At 48.9% G+C, this 18,291-nt stretch overlaps 1 protein-coding gene across 2 annotated transcripts in view; it reads left to right on the top strand.

The window, feature by feature from the left end:
* Positions 1 to 18,291, top strand: part of iqgap2 (IQ motif containing GTPase activating protein 2) — a 105,490-nt gene that overhangs the window by 71,283 nt on the left and 15,916 nt on the right. The window contains exons 18-30 of one of the 2 annotated variants that reach the window (XM_045706983.2): positions 8,125 to 8,267; positions 8,519 to 8,689; positions 8,831 to 8,914; positions 9,085 to 9,156; positions 9,289 to 9,358; positions 9,512 to 9,720; positions 10,009 to 10,149; positions 10,240 to 10,403; positions 10,744 to 10,968; positions 12,113 to 12,253; positions 12,871 to 12,955; positions 13,198 to 13,430; positions 14,294 to 14,426. In XM_045706983.2, coding sequence (XP_045562939.1) covers positions 8,125 to 8,267; positions 8,519 to 8,689; positions 8,831 to 8,914; positions 9,085 to 9,156; positions 9,289 to 9,358; positions 9,512 to 9,720; positions 10,009 to 10,149; positions 10,240 to 10,403; positions 10,744 to 10,968; positions 12,113 to 12,253; positions 12,871 to 12,955; positions 13,198 to 13,430; positions 14,294 to 14,426 — 1,871 coding nt within the window. Of the gene's footprint in view, positions 1 to 8,121; positions 8,268 to 8,518; positions 8,690 to 8,830; positions 8,915 to 9,084; positions 9,157 to 9,288; positions 9,359 to 9,511; positions 9,721 to 10,008; positions 10,150 to 10,239; positions 10,404 to 10,743; positions 10,969 to 12,112; positions 12,254 to 12,870; positions 12,956 to 13,197; positions 13,431 to 14,293; positions 14,427 to 18,291 lie in introns of both variants that reach the window. The other variant, XM_045706982.2, reaches the window with a different exon arrangement.

Here is an 18,291-nt window from a genome sequence, read left to right as displayed (position 1 = left end):
GTGTGTGTTGTTTCCTCTAGCAGGCAGCAGTGACAGTGTGTGTTGTTTCCTCTAGCAGGCAGCAGTGACAGTGTGTGTTGTTTCCTCTAGCAGGCAGCAGTGACAGTGTGTGTTGTTTCCTCTAGCAGGCAGCAGTGACAGCGTGTGTTGTTTCCTCTAGCAGTGACAGCGTGTGTTGTTTCCTCTAGCAGTGACAGCGTGTGTTGTTTCCTCTAGCAGTGACAGCGTGTGTTGTTTCCTCTAGCAGTGACAGCGTGTGTTGTTTCCTCTAGCAGGCAGCAGTGACAGCGTGTGTTGTTTCCTCTAGCAGGCAGCAGTGACAGCGTGTGTTGTTTCCTCTAGCAGGCAGCAGTGGCAGCGTGTGTTTCCTCTAGCAGGCAGCAGTGACAGTGTGTTGTTTCCTCTAGCAGTGACAGTGTGTTGTTTCCTCTAGCAGGCAGCAGTGACAGTGTGTGTTGTTTCCTCTAGCAGGCAGCAGTGGCAGTGTGTGTTGTTTCCTCTAGCAGTGACAGCGTGTGTTTCCTCTAGCAGGCAGCAGTGACAGCGTGTGTTGTTTCCTCTAGCAGGCAGCAGTGACAGCGTGTGTTGTTTCCTCTAGCAGGCAGCAGTGACATCGTGTGTTGTTTCCTCTAGCAGGCAGCAGTGACAGCGTGTGTTGTTTCCTCTAGCAGGCAGCAGTGACAGCGTGTGTTGTTTCCTCTAGCAGTGACAGCGTGTGTTGTTTCCTCTAGCAGTGACAGCGTGTTGTTTCCTCTAGCAGGCAGCAGTGACAGCGTGTGTTGTTTCCTCTAGCAGGCAGCAGTGACAGCGTGTGTTGTTTCCTCTAGCAGGCAGCAGTGACAGTGTGTGTTGTTTCCTCTAGCAGGCAGCAGTGACAGCGTGTGTTGTTTCCTCTAGCAGGCAGCAGTGACGGCGTGTGTTGTTTCCTCTAGCAGGCAGCAGTGACAGTGTGTGTTGTTTCCTCTAGCAGGCAGCAGTGACAGTGTGTGTTGTTTCCTCTAGCAGTGACAGCGTGTGTTGTTTCCTCTAGCAGGCAGCAGTGACAGCGTGTGTTGTTTCCTCTAGCAGGCAGCAGTGACAGTGTGTGTTGTTTCCTCTAGCAGTGACAGTGTGTTGTTTCCTCTAGCAGGCAGCAGTGACAGCGTGTGTTTCCTCTAGCAGGCAGCAGTGACGGCGTGTGTTGTTTCCTCTAGCAGGCAGCAGTGACGGCGTGTGTTGTTTCCTCTAGCAGGCAGCAGTGACGGCGTGTGTTGTTTCCTCTAGCAGGCAGCAGTGACGGCGTGTGTTGTTTCCTCTAGCAGGCAGCAGTGACAGTGTGTGTTGTTTCCTCTAGCAGGCAGCAGTGACGGCGTGTGTTGTTTCCTCTAGCAGGCAGCAGTGACAGTGTGTGTTGTTTCCTCTAGCAGGCAGCAGTGACAGTGTGTGTTGTTTCCTCTAGCAGGCAGCAGTGACAGTGTGTGTTGTTTCCTCTAGGCAGGTGACAGCGTGTGTTGTTTCCTCTAGCAGGCAGCAGTGACAGTGTGTGTTGTTTCCTCTAGCAGGCAGCAGTGACAGCGTGTGTTGTTTCCTCTAGCAGGCAGCAGTGACAGTGTGTGTTGTTTCCTCTAGCAGGCAGCAGTGACGGCGTGTGTTGTTTCCTCTAGCAGGCAGCAGTGACGGCGTGTGTTGTTTCCTCTAGCAGGCAGCAGTGACAGGTGTGTTGTTTCCTCTAGCAGGCAGCAGTGACAGTGTGTGTTGTTTCCTCTAGCAGGCAGCAGTGACAGTGTGTGTTGTTTCCTCTAGCAGGCAGCAGTGACAGTGTGTGTTGTTTCCTCTAGCAGGCAGCAGTGACAGTGTGTGTTGTTTCCTCTAGCAGTGACAGCGTGTGTTGTTTCCTCTAGCAGGCAGCAGTGACAGCGTGTGTTTCCTCTAGCAGGCAGCAGTGACAGCGTGTGTTTCCTCTAGCAGGCAGCAGTGGCAGCGTGTGTTGTTTCCTCTAGCAGTGACAGTGTGTTGTTTCCTCTAGCAGGCAGCAGTGACAGTGTGTGTTGTTTCCTCTAGCAGGCAGCAGTGACAGCGTGTGTTGTTTCCTCTAGCAGGCAGCAGTGACAGCGTGTGTTGTTTCCTCTAGCAGGCAGCAGTGACAGCGTGTGTTGTTTCCTCTAGCAGTGACAGCGTGTGTTGTTTCCTCTAGCAGGCAGCAGTGACAGCGTGTTGTTTCCTCTAGCAGGCAGCAGTGACAGCGTGTGTTGTTTCCTCTAGCAGGCAGCAGTGACAGTGTGTGTTGTTTCCTCTAGCAGGCAGCAGTGACAGTGTGTGTTGTTTCCTCTAGCAGGCAGCAGTGACAGCGTGTGTTGTTTCCTCTAGCAGGCAGCAGTGACAGTGTGTGTTGTTTCCTCTAGCAGGCAGCAGTGACAGTGTGTTGTTTCCTCTAGCAGGCAGCAGTGACAGTGTGTGTGTTTCCTCTAGCAGTGACAGCGTGTGTTGTTTCCTCTAGCAGGCAGCAGTGACAGTGTGTGTTGTTTCCTCTAGCAGGCAGCAGTGACAGGTGTGTTGTTTCCTCTAGCAGGCAGCAGTGACAGTGTGTGTTGTTTCCTCTAGCAGGCAGCAGTGACAGTGTGTGTTGTTTCCTCTAGCAGGCAGCAGTGACAGTGTGTGTTGTTTCCTCTAGCAGGCAGCAGTGACAGTGTGTGTTGTTTCCTCTAGCAGGCAGCAGTGACAGTGTGTGTTGTTTCCTCTAGCAGGCAGCAGTGACGGTGTGTGTTGTTTCCTCTAGCAGGCAGCAGTGACGGCGTGTGTTGTTTCCTTTAGCAGGCAGCAGTGACGGCGTGTGTTGTTTCCTCTAGCAGGCAGCAGTGACAGCGTGTGTTGTTTCCTCTAGCAGGCAGCAGTGACAGCGTGTGTTGTTTCCTCTAGCAGGCAGCAGTGACAGTGTGTGTTGTTTCCTCTAGCAGGCAGCAGTGACAGCGTGTGTTGTTTCCTCTAGCAGGCAGCAGTGACAGCGTGTGTTGTTTCCTCTAGCAGGCAGCAGTGGCAGTGTGTGTTGTTTCCTCTAGCAGGCAGCAGTGACAGCGTGTGTTGTTTCCTCTAGCAGGCAGCAGTGACAGTGTGTGTTGTTTCCTCTAGCAGGCAGCAGTGACAGCGTGTGTTGTTTCCTCTAGCAGGCAGCAGTGACAGCGTGTGTTGTTTCCTCTAGCAGGCAGCAGTGACAGCGTGTGTTGTTTCCTCTAGCAGGCAGCAGTGACAGCGTGTGTTGTTTCCTCTAGCAGGCAGCAGTGACAGTGTGTGTTGTTTCCTCTAGCAGTGACAGCGTGTGTTGTTTCCTCTAGCAGGCAGCAGTGACAGTGTGTGTTGTTTCCTCTAGCAGGCAGCAGTGACAGCGTGTGTTGTTTCCTCTAGCAGGCAGCAGTGACAGCGTGTGTTGTTTCCTCTAGCAGTGACAGTGTGTTGTTTCCTCTAGCAGGCAGCAGTGACAGTGTGTGTTGTTTCCTCTAGCAGGCAGCAGTGACAGCGTGTGTTTCCTCTAGCAGGCAGCAGTGACAGTGTGTGTTGTTTCCTCTAGCAGGCAGCAGTGACAGGTGTGTTGTTTCCTCTAGCAGGCAGCAGTGACAGTGTGTGTTGTTTCCTCTAGCAGGCAGCAGTGACAGTGTGTGTTGTTTCCTCTAGCAGGCAGCAGTGACAGTGTGTGTTGTTTCCTCTAGCAGGCAGCAGTGACAGTGTGTGTTGTTTCCTCTAGCAGGCAGCAGTGACAGTGTGTGTTGTTTCCTCTAGCAGGCAGCAGTGACAGTGTGTGTTGTTTCCTCTAGCAGGCAGCAGTGACAGCGTGTGTTGTTTCCTCTAGCAGTGACAGCGTGTGTTGTTTCCTCTAGCAGTGACAGCGTGTGTTGTTTCCTCTAGCAGTGACAGCGTGTGTTGTTTCCTCTAGCAGGCAGCAGTGACAGCGTGTGTTGTTTCCTCTAGCAGGCAGCAGTGACAGCGTGTGTTGTTTCCTCTAGCAGGCAGCAGTGGCAGCGTGTGTTTCCTCTAGCAGGCAGCAGTGACAGTGTGTTGTTTCCTCTAGCAGTGACAGTGTGTTGTTTCCTCTAGCAGGCAGCAGTGACAGTGTGTGTTGTTTCCTCTAGCAGGCAGCAGTGGCAGTGTGTGTTGTTTCCTCTAGCAGTGACAGCGTGTGTTTCCTCTAGCAGGCAGCAGTGACAGCGTGTGTTGTTTCCTCTAGCAGGCAGCAGTGACAGCGTGTGTTGTTTCCTCTAGCAGGCAGCAGTGACAGCGTGTGTTGTTTCCTCTAGCAGGCAGCAGTGACAGCGTGTGTTGTTTCCTCTAGCAGTGACAGCGTGTGTTGTTTCCTCTAGCAGTGACAGCGTGTTGTTTCCTCTAGCAGGCAGCAGTGACAGCGTGTGTTGTTTCCTCTAGCAGGCAGCAGTGACAGTGTGTGTTGTTTCCTCTAGCAGGCAGCAGTGACAGTGTGTGTTGTTTCCTCTAGCAGGCAGCAGTGACAGCGTGTGTTGTTTCCTCTAGCAGGCAGCAGTGACAGTGTGTGTTGTTTCCTCTAGCAGGCAGCAGTGACAGTGTGTGTTGTTTCCTCTAGCAGGCAGCAGTGACAGTGTGTTGTTTCCTCTAGCAGGCAGCAGTGACAGTGTGTGTTGTTTCCTCTAGCAGGCAGCAGTGACAGTGTGTGTTGTTTCCTCTAGCAGGCAGCAGTGACAGTGTGTGTTGTTTCCTCTAGCAGGCAGCAGTGACAGTGTGTGTTGTTTCCTCTAGCAGGCAGCAGTGACAGTGTGTGTTGTTTCCTCTAGCAGTGACAGCGTGTGTTGTTTCCTCTAGCAGGCAGCAGTGACAGTGTGTGTTGTTTCCTCTAGCAGTGACAGCGTGTGTTGTTTCCTCTAGCAGGCAGCAGTGACAGTGTGTGTTGTTTCCTCTAGCAGGCAGCAGTGACGGCGTGTGTTGTTTCCTCTAGCAGGCAGCAGTGACGGCGTGTGTTGTTTCCTCTAGCAGGCAGCAGTGACAGGTGTGTTGTTTCCTCTAGCAGGCAGCAGTGACAGTGTGTGTTGTTTCCTCTAGCAGGCAGCAGTGACAGTGTGTGTTGTTTCCTCTAGCAGGCAGCAGTGACAGTGTGTGTGTTTCCTCTAGCAGGCAGCAGTGACAGTGTGTGTTGTTTCCTCTAGCAGTGACAGCGTGTGTTGTTTCCTCTAGCAGGCAGCAGTGACAGCGTGTGTTGTTTCCTCTAGCAGGCAGCAGTGACAGTGTGTGTTGTTTCCTCTAGCAGTGACAGTGTGTTGTTTCCTCTAGCAGGCAGCAGTGACAGTGTGTGTTGTTTCCTCTAGCAGGCAGCAGTGACAGCGTGTGTTGTTTCCTCTAGCAGGCAGCAGTGACAGCGTGTGTTGTTTCCTCTAGCAGGCAGCAGTGACGGTGTGTGTTGTTTCCTCTAGCAGGCAGCAGTGACGGCGTGTGTTGTTTCCTCTAGCAGTGACAGTGTGTGTTGTTTCCTCTAGCAGGCAGCAGTGACAGCGTGTGTTGTTTCCTCTAGCAGGCAGCAGTGACAGCGTGTGTTGTTTCCTCTAGCAGGCAGCAGTGACAGTGTGTGTTGTTTCCTCTAGCAGGCAGCAGTGACAGGTGTGTTGTTTCCTCTAGCAGGCAGCAGTGACAGTGTGTTGTTTCCTCTAGCAGTGACAGCGTGTGTTGTTTCCTCTAGCAGGCAGCAGTGACAGTGTGTGTTGTTTCCTCTAGCAGGCAGCAGTGACAGTGTGTTGTTTCCTCTAGCAGGCAGCAGTGACAGTGTGTGTTGTTTCCTCTAGCAGTGACAGCGTGTGTTGTTTCCTCTAGCAGGCAGCAGTGACAGCGTGTGTTGTTTCCTCTAGCAGGCAGCAGTGACAGTGTGTGTTGTTTCCTCTAGCAGGCAGCAGTGACAGCGTGTGTTGTTTCCTCTAGCAGGCAGCAGTGACAGTGTGTGTTGTTTCCTCTAGCAGGCAGCAGTGACAGCGTGTGTTGTTTCCTCTAGCAGTGACAGTGTGTGTTGTTTCCTCTAGCAGTGACAGCGTGTGTTGTTTCCTCTAGCAGGCAGCAGTGACAGCGTGTGTGTTTCCTCTAGCAGGCAGCAGTGACAGCGTGTGTTTTCCTCTAGCAGGCAGCAGTGACAGCGTGTGTTTCCTCTAGCAGGCAGCAGTGACAGCGGTGTGTTTCCTCTAGCAGGCAGCAGTGACAGCGTGTGTTGTTTCCTCTAGCAGGCAGCAGTGACAGCGTGTGTTGTTTCCTCTAGCAGGTGACAGTGTGTTGTTTCCTCTAGCAGGCAGCAGTGACAGCGTGTGTTGTTTCCTCTAGCAGGCAGCAGTGACAGCGTGTGTTGTTTCCTCTAGCAGGCAGCAGTGACAGTGTGTGTTGTTTCCTCTAGCAGGCAGCAGTGACAGCGTGTGTGTTCCTCTAGCAGGCAGCAGTGACAGCGTGTGTTGTTTCCTCTAGCAGGCAGCAGTGACAGCGTGTGTTGTTTCCTCTAGCAGGCAGCAGTGACAGTGTGTGTTGTTTCCTCTAGCAGGCAGCAGTGACAGCGTGTGTTGTTTCCTCTAGCAGGCAGCAGTGACAGCGTGTGTTGTTTCCTCTAGCAGGCAGCAGTGACAGCGTGTGTTGTTTCCTCTAGCAGGCAGCAGTGACGGTGTGTGTTGTTTCCTCTAGCAGGCAGCAGTGACGGCGTGTGTTGTTTCCTCTAGCAGTGACAGTGTGTGTTGTTTCCTCTAGCAGGCAGCAGTGACAGCGTGTGTTGTTTCCTCTAGCAGGCAGCAGTGACAGCGTGTGTTGTTTCCTCTAGCAGGCAGCAGTGACAGTGTGTGTTGTTTCCTCTAGCAGGCAGCAGTGACAGTGTGTGTTGTTTCCTCTAGCAGGCAGCAGTGACAGTGTGTGTTGTTTCCTCTAGCAGGCAGCAGTGACAGCGTGTGTTGTTTCCTCTAGCAGGCAGCAGTGACAGTGTGTGTTGTTTCCTCTAGCAGGCAGCAGTGACAGCGTGTGTTGTTTCCTCTAGCAGGCAGCAGTGACAGTGTGTGTTGTTTCCTCTAGCAGGCAGCAGTGACAGCGTGTGTTGTTTCCTCTAGCAGTGACAGTGTGTGTTGTTTCCTCCAGCAGTGACAGCGTGTGTTGTTTCCTCTAGCAGGCAGCAGTGACAGCGTGTGTTTCCTCTAGCAGGCAGCAGTGACAGCGTGTGTTTCCTCTAGCAGGCAGCAGTGACAGCGTGTGTTTCCTCTAGCAGGCAGCAGTGACAGCGTGTGTTTCCTCTAGCAGGCAGCAGTGGCAGCGTGTGTTGTTTCCTCTAGCAGTGACAGTGTGTTGTTTCCTCTAGCAGGCAGCAGTGACAGTGTGTGTTGTTTCCTCTAGCAGGCAGCAGTGACAGCGTGTGTTGTTTCCTCTAGCAGGCAGCAGTGACAGCGTGTGTTGTTTCCTCTAGCAGGCAGCAGTGACAGTGTGTGTTGTTTCCTCTAGCAGGCAGCAGTGACAGCGTGTGTTTCCTCTAGCAGGCAGCAGTGACAGCGTGTGTTGTTTCCTCTAGCAGGCAGCAGTGACAGCGTGTGTTGTTTCCTCTAGCAGGCAGCAGTGACAGTGTGTGTTGTTTCCTCTAGCAGGCAGCAGTGACAGCGTGTGTTGTTTCCTCTAGCAGGCAGCAGTGACAGCGTGTGTTGTTTCCTCTAGCAGGCAGCAGTGACAGTGTGTGTTGTTTCCTCTAGCAGGCAGCAGTGACAGCGTGTGTTTCCTCTAGCAGGCAGCAGTGACAGCGTGTGTTTCCTCTAGCAGGCAGCAGTCACAGCGTGTGTTGTTTCCTCTAGCAGTGACAGCGTGTGTTGTTTCCTCTAGCAGGCAGCAGTGACAGCGTGTGTTGTTTCCTCTAGCAGGCAGCAGTGACAGCGTGTGTTGTTTCCTCTAGCAGGCAGCAGTGGCAGCGTGTGTTTCCTCTAGCAGGCAGCAGTGACAGCGTGTGTTGTTTCCTCTAGCAGGCAGCAGTGACAGCGTGTGTTGTTTCCTCTAGCAGGCAGCAGTGACAGCGTGTGTTGTTTCCTCTAGCAGGCAGCAGTGACAGTGTGTGTTGTTTCCTCTAGCAGGCAGCAGTGACAGCGTGTGTTGTTTCCTCTAGCAGGCAGCAGTGACAGCGTGTGTTGTTTCCTCTAGCAGGCAGCAGTGACAGCGTGTGGGTGAAACACCGTATCAAGGAGAGTTATGACTACTACTACAACCTGGAGAACAGAGAGGGGACCTGGGAGGAGCCAGAGGACTTCACACACAACAGCACACAGCTCCGCAGAGAGGAAATACAGGTCCCTATCATATTTATGTTGGATTCTACATAAGAAATTATGTATTTTTCTTTCTTCATAAGAACCTGCCACCCCCTCAGACATGATGTATTATTCTTGTTGCATGACACAGACCACAAAAGATCAGTTAACAGAATAACCTTCTCCATACATAACACACAGAACACCAGCAGAGACCACACACATTCTGAGTCATTTATAATGCATTACACATTAAAACTGATCTAGTGTTGTATGTGTCCTCTGGTCAGAGTGTGGTTGGAGGTGTGACAGCTGAGTATAACAGGGAACAGTTATGGTTGGCCAACGAGACCCTGGTAACCCAGCTACAGGCCAGGATCAGAGGTTACCTGGTGAGAAGAGCTCACGCCCAGAGACTGGACTACCTAGTACAACAACAGCCACACGTGGTCCGACTACAGGTACTATACTGTGTCATATGTTCTACACTGTCTTTCTTTTTAAGTAAAACAAGAATTTAATATTTACAGTTAAAATTCACATACTGGTTTTGGAGTTTACTCACACACGGATGATTTTAATGTCATGATGTTTGTCTCTAGGCCTCCTGGAAGGGCTACAAACAGAGGAAGGTATACAAAGACAGACTCAACGTGTTGCAAAGCAACGTGGGGACTGTCATCAAGGTAACAAGTTAGACTTGGGACTGTGAGCCTTATTTGAAAGAGAAAACATAAGTTTGAAACAGTGAGAAATAAAGAGTGTCAATAATCAGGAGAGAAGTCACACACAGTTTAACCTCAACAGAAACACACAGCTACGAGTTGCTAACATTGTTATATTCCTCCCGGTCCAGCTTCAGTCATTTGTTAAGATGTGGAGAGCTAAACGTAAATACTCTCAAAGACTGCAGTATTTCATAGACCATGTGAGTAACACAACACCTACATAAAAAATGAGGGTTTAGGTCATTGAGATGGAGTCATATAATATGACTCCTCTTATTCCTCAGTGACATTTACTGAAGATTGATTCCTTTCTGTCTTGTTTGTATGTTCAGGAGAAAGAAATAGTGAAGATCCAGGCTTTCCTCAAGGCTAACAAAGCCAGAGACGACTACAGAACACTCAGTGAGTTTAGACAGCATTTAATACGTCACATGCTTTCAACTACCTGAACTTCTCTGATGCAATGCTAAACCATTGTGTGTGTCTGTCTGCGTGTGTCTCTCTCTGTCTCTGTCTCTGTCTCTCTCTCTCTCTGTCTTTGTGCGCTATATATAGCCGGGGCCCAGGACCCTCCTCTTTCAGTGGTGCGTAAGTTCGTCCACCTGCTGGAACAAAGCAGCCTGGACCTACTGGAGGAACAGGAAGTGACACGGCTCAGGGAGGAAGTGGTCACGAAGATCCGCTCCAATCAGCAGATGGAGAAAGACCTGAACCTGATGGACATTAAGATCGGCTTACTGGTCAAGAACAGGATCACCCTACAGGTGATATTTATAGTTTTACACACTGAGGGAACACAACTGACAAGTGTTTTCCAACTCAGCTGAGAAACTATGCTTTTAACCAACAGACCTGCTACAGTTTCCAAAACCATTTGCCTTATGCTGCTGATAATTGCTTCTGGAGACAGCACTTTGTCTACAACAGTCATAGGCCTGCTGCTCAGATACTTTGATAATGCATCCCTGTCTTCCTTAAAGCTATCACTGATCAAACACAACTGGATAGGTGAGAAGGGCTGCAGCATCTATTTTTACTGTCTGTCTTCCCAGGATGTGGTGTCCCACAGTAAGAAGCTGAAGAAGAAGAGTAAAGAGGAGCTGGCTGCAGGGGACAGGCAGGGCATCAAGGGCCTGAGCAAAGGCAAAAGGAAGAAACTAGAGGCCTACCAGCACCTCTTCTACCTGCTGCAGGTGAGTTCTAAACACACACACTTAGACAGGCACGCACGCACACACATGCACGCAAACTCTTTTACCCCTAGGTCCTCTCCTGCTCCACAGACCAACCCTTCATACCTGGCCAAGCTGATCTTCCAGATGCCACAGAACAAGTCCACTAAGTTCATGGACACAGTGATCTTCACGCTGTATAACTACGCCTCCAACCAGAGAGAGGAGTACCTGCTGCTCAAACTCTTTAAGACCGCTCTGGAGGAGGAGATCAAGTGAGTGGAACTGTCACCTGTCCCAAATCGTACACACCCCTTTTACAGTAACTATAGATGGTTTCGCCTGGGTGCCTTTGTTTCTTTACGCTCATTTTTGCTAGCGCATTGGTCAGATAAGGCAACGATGTACAGTAGCACTGTTTAATGCAACAGTCAGTCAACCAGGCTACTAGGGAATCCACTGTCCCCCCTGTTCATAACTCAAGGACCCTCTCAATCATATACAGTATTATAGATCATTTATTCTTATATTATTGTCTGATACTTCCTGATTTGAATATGAATATAAAGGGATAATAAAGTTGTATGATAAAAAGTATCTCCTCCCCTCCCCCAGGTCCAAGGTGGACCAGATCCAGGACATCGTGACCGGGAACCCCACAGTCATCAAGATGGTGGTGAGCTTCAACCGTGGAGCCCGTGGTCACAACACGCTGAGGCAGCTGCTGGCGCCTGTTGTCAAGGAGATCATCGAGGACAAGGGCCTGGGCATCAACACCAACCCTGTGGATGTGTACAAGGCCTGGGTCAACCAGCTGGAGACCAACACTGGAGAGGCCAGGTGGGACACACAAGCACACACACACTAGTGCTGAGCGATTAACCAACCTTTAAGTTTATTTTCGTTTTTTAAATAACTAGTTGACTGACGGTTCAATTATTTGAATTCCTTTTAGTTTGTTTTCTGTGCACTCAATGTGCCATGTGCCATTTCTCTGGAGAGAATTCTCTGTGAGATGTTAACTCATCATAGTTAAGTGCAGAAAATGTGGCAATTAACTACAATGACCAGAATCCATTGCGCCAAAATCTGCCTGTTCTCATTGGTTCTTGCCGGGCAAGCCTGTGGGGCCTACAGACCTGTTCTTATTATACCTCAGTGCCGCAGACAGACACGGAGAGGAAGACCGTTAGACAAGAGAGGGATAGAGCGGTTGCTTAATGTCTCTCTACCCGACAATACAGCTAATTGATTGATAGTAGCCAGCTAGGCTAGCCTACTAGCCTGGAGGATGACTCTTTTGGAGCACGGAGATAGATGGCTGGCAGGTTGCTACTGTCTGAGCAGAGATGAGATGATGACTAAGAATAAAATAAGTCATCAAATATTTTGTTTATCAACACAAGAACTGAAATATTTTATTAAAGTAATGTGTTTAATGGATGGTTTATTAAGAAGTGCTATGCGGTAGTGGGCAGTCACTACTATCATTGTGGTTTTATAAATATAATAATAAAGTCGTCATCATACTAAAAACAAATGTAATATACACAACCCAAATATTTTTATTTGGTAAAGCAATGTCAATAAATGATGCCTTATAAGTGATAGTAATGGGCAGTCATTACCATCAATTGTTTTATTCTATGTTACTGCATTGAACCCACGTAATGCATTTATTGTTAGGCCTGGGTTCAAATACTGTTTAGGGTATTTCAATCATTTTCAAAGACCTTTGGAAGTAAGTATTTAGATATTATTTATTTGAAAATACACTGACTCAAATACACTCCCATGCATTTAACCTAGGCATTTGAAAATAGTATTTGAAATAAGTATTTGAAAATACTTTCAAATATTTCCAATCGTCGGGCCACGATATTAGACAATACTCAAATAATCAAATACAATCAAATACACATGTATTTGAACCAGGTCTGACATGCACATACACACATTGACCTCACTGTTCCCCCTCTCTTAGTAAACTGCCCTACGAGGTGACCCCGGACCAGGCCATGTCACACAAGGAGGTGCGCGCCAAGCTGGAGTCCTCCAGTCAGACGCTGCGGACGGCCACAGACAAAGTGCTCAACTCCATTGTGTCGTCACTGGATAACATCCCGTATGTCTCAGGCCCTTTTGGAATTCTTTAAAAATGCACCCGTCTTTCTTTCCTTCCTTTTTATTTCTTGATGCAATCACTGATCTGACATGAGTGGTTCTGTAAAAGCCTTGTAGCAGAACTCCAATAGTGATAGATCAGCGATCACTCCAAGGGAGGATGGAAGGATGCATTTTGAAAGGTGAAGCTGAATGGGAACAGGACTAGACAACATCCTGTCAGTCTGGGCCAGGGCAGAAACCCAAACTGCCAGGCTGCGCCCCAAATGGCACCCTGTGCACTATAAAGGGAATAGGGTCCCATTTGGGAGGCAACCCTGTGGTGTGTTTATGGAAGGGTAAACAAAACAGTGCTTATAGAGGGTTAGAAACCATCCATGTTACTGGTTTAGACAACTGTTGGCTCCACACTCTGCAGTGCTTATTTTACTCCACAAGGGGGCAACCATGGTATTATTTTATACAACAGCCCAAAATACACCCCTCATTCTGAAATGGTCACAGTCCCCTGCATTTTATGTTATTGCTTCCTATCATTTCTGCATCAAATCACTGTGTTGTGTATCTATGTAATGCCTGTCAATTTCACACAATCTCCATGTTTTGTTTTGCATGTAGCTATGGCATGAGATACATTGCAAAGGTCCTAAAGCATTCCCTTCATGAAAAGTTCCCTGACGCTACAGAGGATGAGTTGTTGAAGGTATAAGACTGGAGTATTACATCTGACATTAGATCGTTCCTTTGCCATTTGTATACCTTCCATGTATATTGTTGTGGATATTGTTAAGGTTCCTCCAGTGTTCTCTGACACGGTAGTCCCCATGCATGTCATCCAGCTTCAGTTTGCACTGATTAATACAGGTCCTTAGATATAACAGCCCTTTGGGAAGCTATGCAGCTACGTTTAACAGTGTGTGTGTGTGTGTGTGTGTCGGCTGTCAGATTGTAGGGAACCTGCTGTACTACCGCTACATGAACCCAGCCATAGTGGCTCCGGACGGCTTCGATATCATAGACATGTCAGCCGGAGGTCAGCTCCACTCTGACCAGCGTCGTAACCTGGGCTCCGTGGCCAAGATGCTGCAGCACGCCGCCGCCAACAAGCTGTTCGAGGGAGAGAATGCCCACATGACCTCCATGAATAACTACATCTCCCAGACATACCAGAAGTTCAGGTGAGCATAAAGAACTACAACTCCCAAGCCTATTGGATAACGTTCACTTTCACTCTGTATAGAATTGCTCAGGGAAATGTTCCATCTCATGAAGCAGAAGGGAATCAGGTAAGACAGAGCGGGCTGTAGCGGTGAACGCTAAGTCAGAACGGGGTTAAGTTGATGTGAGCCAAAGGTGAGCCAGGAGAAAGAGGAAGTGTCTGTGTGAAAGTGCAGAAGTCTGCAAGGAAATTGGGGTAGTGTGTCTTTTTTCAAACTCAAGGCACATACACACTCAAACATTAGACACACACACACACAGAGAGCGAGAGAAAGGGACACAGTTGTGTTCCCAGAGTTCTCTGCCCCTCCCTCCAAACAGAGTTGACTCATCTTTACTGGAAATCAATTTGAACCACAACTGTCAATTTTCTTGAAGAAACCCTGATTCAACAGGATATGTTTTGTCTTTCAGCCGTTATGTTGATTTCAATATTATTTGTTGTTTTGTTTATTTTGAGGTAGATATCAGAAATATGTGGTTCCTTGTAAACTGATAATATTACTATTACAAATGTGTCCAGTTATCTGGGTCTTCCGAGTGGCACAGTGCTCTAAGGCACTGCATCTCAGTGCTTGAGCCGTCACTACAGACACCCTGGTTCGAATCCAGGCTGTATCACAACCGGCCGTGATTGGGAGTCCCATAGGGCGGCGCACAATTGGCCCAGCGTCGTCCGGGTTTGGCCGGTGTAGGCCGTCATTGAAAATAAGAATTTGTTCTTAACTTACTTGCCTGGTTAAATAAATGTTAAATAAAACATTTTAAAAAATGTTCCTGGTGTGGTAGTAAACAACCCAAATGCTTTGTTCCTGTCTTGCAGGGTTTTTTTCCAGGCTGCGTGTGATGTCCCCGAGCCAGAGGAGAAGTTTAACGTGGATGAGTACTCTGACATGGTGACTCTGAGCAAGCCTGTCATCTACATCTCTATAGATGAGATCATCAACACACACTCGGTAAGCCCAGGCTATGGGTGTGCATCCCAAATGGCACCCCGTTTCCTATATAGTGCACTAACTTTGACCTGAGCTCTATGGGCCCTGGTCAAAGGTAGTGCACTATTTAGGGAATAAGGTTCCTTTTGGGACGTGACCTAGGACTCTACTGCCCCTCTCTGGAACCTACTGCCCCCCTTCTCTTATCTCCATCCCCTGGGTAAGGGAGTGGTAATGGTGACAGACCTCTTGTGTATAACTCAGGACATCAGAGGTTTTAGACGTCTCAGATGAGAGAGGGATGTAGGGTTGAGATTGATTTGACTGACTCTAGAAAAACAGGGCTGACCTCATGAACTGTTCTCACACAGAGCTTACATACATCTTGAGCTGGAGAGGCCTTGGGTTGGAGAAGAGCGTGTCTAGTAGATAACACAAAAGTGCTGTGTGTGTGGTTAACTATGTGTGTGTGTGTCGTATCTAGTGTTAACCATGTGTGTGTGTGTCCTAGCTAGTGTTAACCGTGTGTGTGTCCTAGCTAGTGTTAACCGTGTGTGTGTCCTAGCTAATGTTAACCGTGTGTGTGTCCTAGCTAGTGTTAACCATGTGTGTGTGTCCTAGCTAGTGTTAACCTGTGTGTGTGTGTGTCCTAGCTAGTGTTAACCAGTGTGTGTGTGTGTAGGTGTCTCCTAGCTAGTGTTAACCGTGTGTGTGTAGGTGTCGCCTAGCTAGTGTTAACCGTGTGTGTGTAGGTGTCTCCTAGCTAGTGTTAACCGTGTGTGTGTAGGTGTGCCTAGCTAGTGTTAACCGTGTGTGTGTAGGTGTGCCTAGCTAGTGTTAACCGTGTGTGTGTAGGTGTCTCCTAGCTAGTGTTAACCGTGTGTGTGTAGGTGTCTCCTAGCTAGTGTTAACCGTGTGTGTGTAGGTGTCTCCTAGCTAGTGTTAACCGTGTGTGTGTAGGTGTCTCCTAGCTAGTGTTAACCGTGTGTGTGTGTAGGTGTCTCCTAGCTAGTGTTAACCGTGTGTGTGTAGGTGTCTCCTAGCTAGTGTTAACCGTGTGTGTGTAGGTGTCTCCTAGCTAGTGTTAACCGTGTGTGTGTAGGTGTCTCCTAGCTAGTGTTAACCGTGTGTGTGTGAGGTGTCTCCTAGCTAGTGTTAACCGTGTGTGTGTAGGTGTCTCCTAGCTAGTGTTAACCGTGTGTGTGTAGGTGTCTCCTAGCTAGTGTTAACCGTGTGTGTGTAGGTGTCTCCTAGCTAGTGTTAACCGTGTGTGTGTAGGTGTCTCCTAGCTAGTGTTAACCGTGTGTGTGTAGGTGTCTCCTAGCTAGTGTTAACCGTGTGTGTGTGTAGGTGTCTCCTAGCTAGTGTTAACCGTGTGTGTGTAGGTGTCTCCTAGCTAGTGTTAACCGTGTGTGTGTAGGTGTCTCCTAGCTAGTGTTAACCGTGTGTGTGTAGGTGTCTCCTAGCTAGTGTTAACCGTGTGTGTGTAGGTGTCGCCTAGCTAGTGTTAACCGTGTGTGTGTAGGTGTCTCCTAGCTAGTGTTAACCGTGTGTGTGTAGGTGTCTCCTAGCTAGTGTTAACCGTGTGTGTGTAGGTGTCGCCTAGCTAGTGTTAACCGTGTGTGTGTAGGTGTCTCCTAGCTAGTGTTAACCGTGTGTGTGTGTAGGTGTCTCCTAGCTAGTGTTAACCGTGTGTGTGTGTAGGTGTCTCCTAGCTAGTGTTAACCGTGTGTGTGTGTAGGTGTCTCCTAGCTAGTGTTAACCGTGTGTGTGTGTGTAGGTGTCTCCTAGCTAGTGTTAACCGTGTGTGTGTGTGTGTGTGAGGTGTCTCCTAGCTAGTGTTAACCGTGTGTGTGTGGGTGTCTCCTAGCTAGTGTTAACCGTGTGTGTGTGAGGTGTCTCCTAGCTAGTGTTAACCGTGTGTGTGTGTGTAGGTGTCTCCTAGCTAGTGTTAACCGTGTGTGTGTAGGTGTCTCCTAGCTAGTGTTAACCGTGTGTGTGTGTGTAGGTGTCTCCTAGCTAGTGTTAACCGTGTGTGTGTGTGTAGGTGTCTCCTAGCTAGTGTTAACCGTGTGTGTGTAGGTGTCCCTAGCTAGTGTTAACCGTGTGTGTGTAGGTGTCTCCTAGCTAGTGTTAACCGTGTGTGTGTAGGTGTCTCCTAGCTAGTGTTAACCGTGTGTGTGTAGGTGTCTCCTAGCTAGTGTTAACCGTGTGTGTGTAGGTGTCTCCTAGCTAGTGTTAACCGTGTGTGTGTAGGTGTCTCCTAGCTAGTGTTAACCGTGTGTGTGTAGGTGTCTCCTAGCTAGTGTTAACCGTGTGTGTGTAGGTGTCTCCTAGCTAGTGTTAACCGTGTGTGTGTGTAGGTGTCTCCTAGCTAGTGTTAACCGTGTGTGTGTGTAGGTGTCTCCTAGCTAGTGTTAACCGTGTGTTGTGTGTGTGTAGGTGTCTCCTAGCTAGTGTTAACCGTGTGTGTGTGTGTGTGTGTGTGTAGGTGTCTCCTAGCTAGTGTTAACCGTGTGTGTGTGTGTAGGTGTCTCCTAGCTAGTGTTAACCGTGTGTGTGTAGGTGTCTCCTAGCTAGTGTTAACCGTGTGGTGTGTAGGTGTCTCCTAGCTAGTGTTAACCGTGTGTGTGTAGGTGTCTCCTAGCTAGTGTTAACCGTGTGTGTGTAGGTGTCTCCTAGCTAGTGTTAACCGTGTGTGTGTAGGTGTCTCCTAGCTAGTGTTAACCGTGTGTGTGTAGGTGTCTCCTAGCTAGTGTTAACCGTGTGTGTGTGTAGGTGTCTCCTAGCTAGTGTTAACCGTGTGTGTGTAGGTGTCTCCTAGCTAGTGTTAACCGTGTGTGTGTGTGTGTGTAGGTGTCTCCTAGCTAGTGTTAACCGTGTGTGTGTAGGTGTCTCCTAGCTAGTGTTAACCGTGTGTGTGTGTGTAGGTGTCTCCTAGCTAGTGTTAACCGTGTGTGTGTAGGTGTCTCCTAGCTAGTGTTAACCGTGTGTGTGTAGGTGTCTCCTAGCTAGTGTTAACCGTGTGTGTGTAGGTGTCTCCTAGCTAGTGTTAACCGTGTGTGTGTGTGTGTAGGTGTCGTCCTAGCTAGTGTTAACCGTGTGTGTGTAGGTGTCGCCTAGCTAGTGTTAACCGTGTGTGTGTAGGTGTCTCCTAGCTAGTGTTAACCGTGTGTGTGTAGGTGTCTCCTAGCTAGTGTTAACCGTGTGTGTGTGTGTAGGTGTGTCCTAGCTAGTGTTAACCGTGTGTGTGTGTGTAGGTGTCTCCTAGCTAGTGTTAACCGTGTGTGTGTAGGTGTCTCCTAGCTAGTGTTAACCGTGTGTGTGTAGGTGTCTCCTAGCTAGTGTTAACCGTGTGTGTGTGTAGGTGTCTCCTAGCTAGTGTTAACCGTGTGTGTGTAGGTGTCTCCTAGCTAGTGTTAACCGTGTGTGTGTAGGTGTCTCCTAGCTAGTGTTAACCGTGTGTGTGTGTGTAGGTGTCGTCCTAGCTAGTGTTAACCGTGTGTGTGTGTGTAGGTGTCTCCTAGCTAGTGTTAACCGTGTGTGTGTAGGTGTCTCCTAGCTAGTGTTAACCGTGTGTGTGTGGTGTCCTAGCTAGTGTTAACCGTGTGTGTGTGCTCCTAGCTAGTGTTAACCGTGTGTGTGTGTGTAGGTGTCTCCTAGCTAGTGTTAACCGTGTGTGTGTGTAGGTGTCTCCTAGCTAGTGTTAACCGTGTGTGTGTAGGTGTCTCCTAGCTAGTGTTAACCGTGTGTGTGTAGGTGTCTCCTAGCTAGTGTTAACCGTGTGTGTGTAGGTGTCTCCTAGCTAGTGTTAACCGTGTGTGTGTGTGTGTGTGTAGGTGTCTCCTAGCTAGTGTTAACCGTGTGTGTGTGTGTAGGTGTCTCC

Source organism: Salmo salar, chromosome 24, assembly GCF_965601325.2.
Source record: "Salmo salar chromosome 24, fSalSal1, whole genome shotgun sequence".
Taxonomy (NCBI): Eukaryota; Metazoa; Chordata; class Actinopteri; order Salmoniformes; family Salmonidae; genus Salmo; species Salmo salar.
This window is presented reverse-complemented; position numbering and strand designations above follow the sequence as displayed.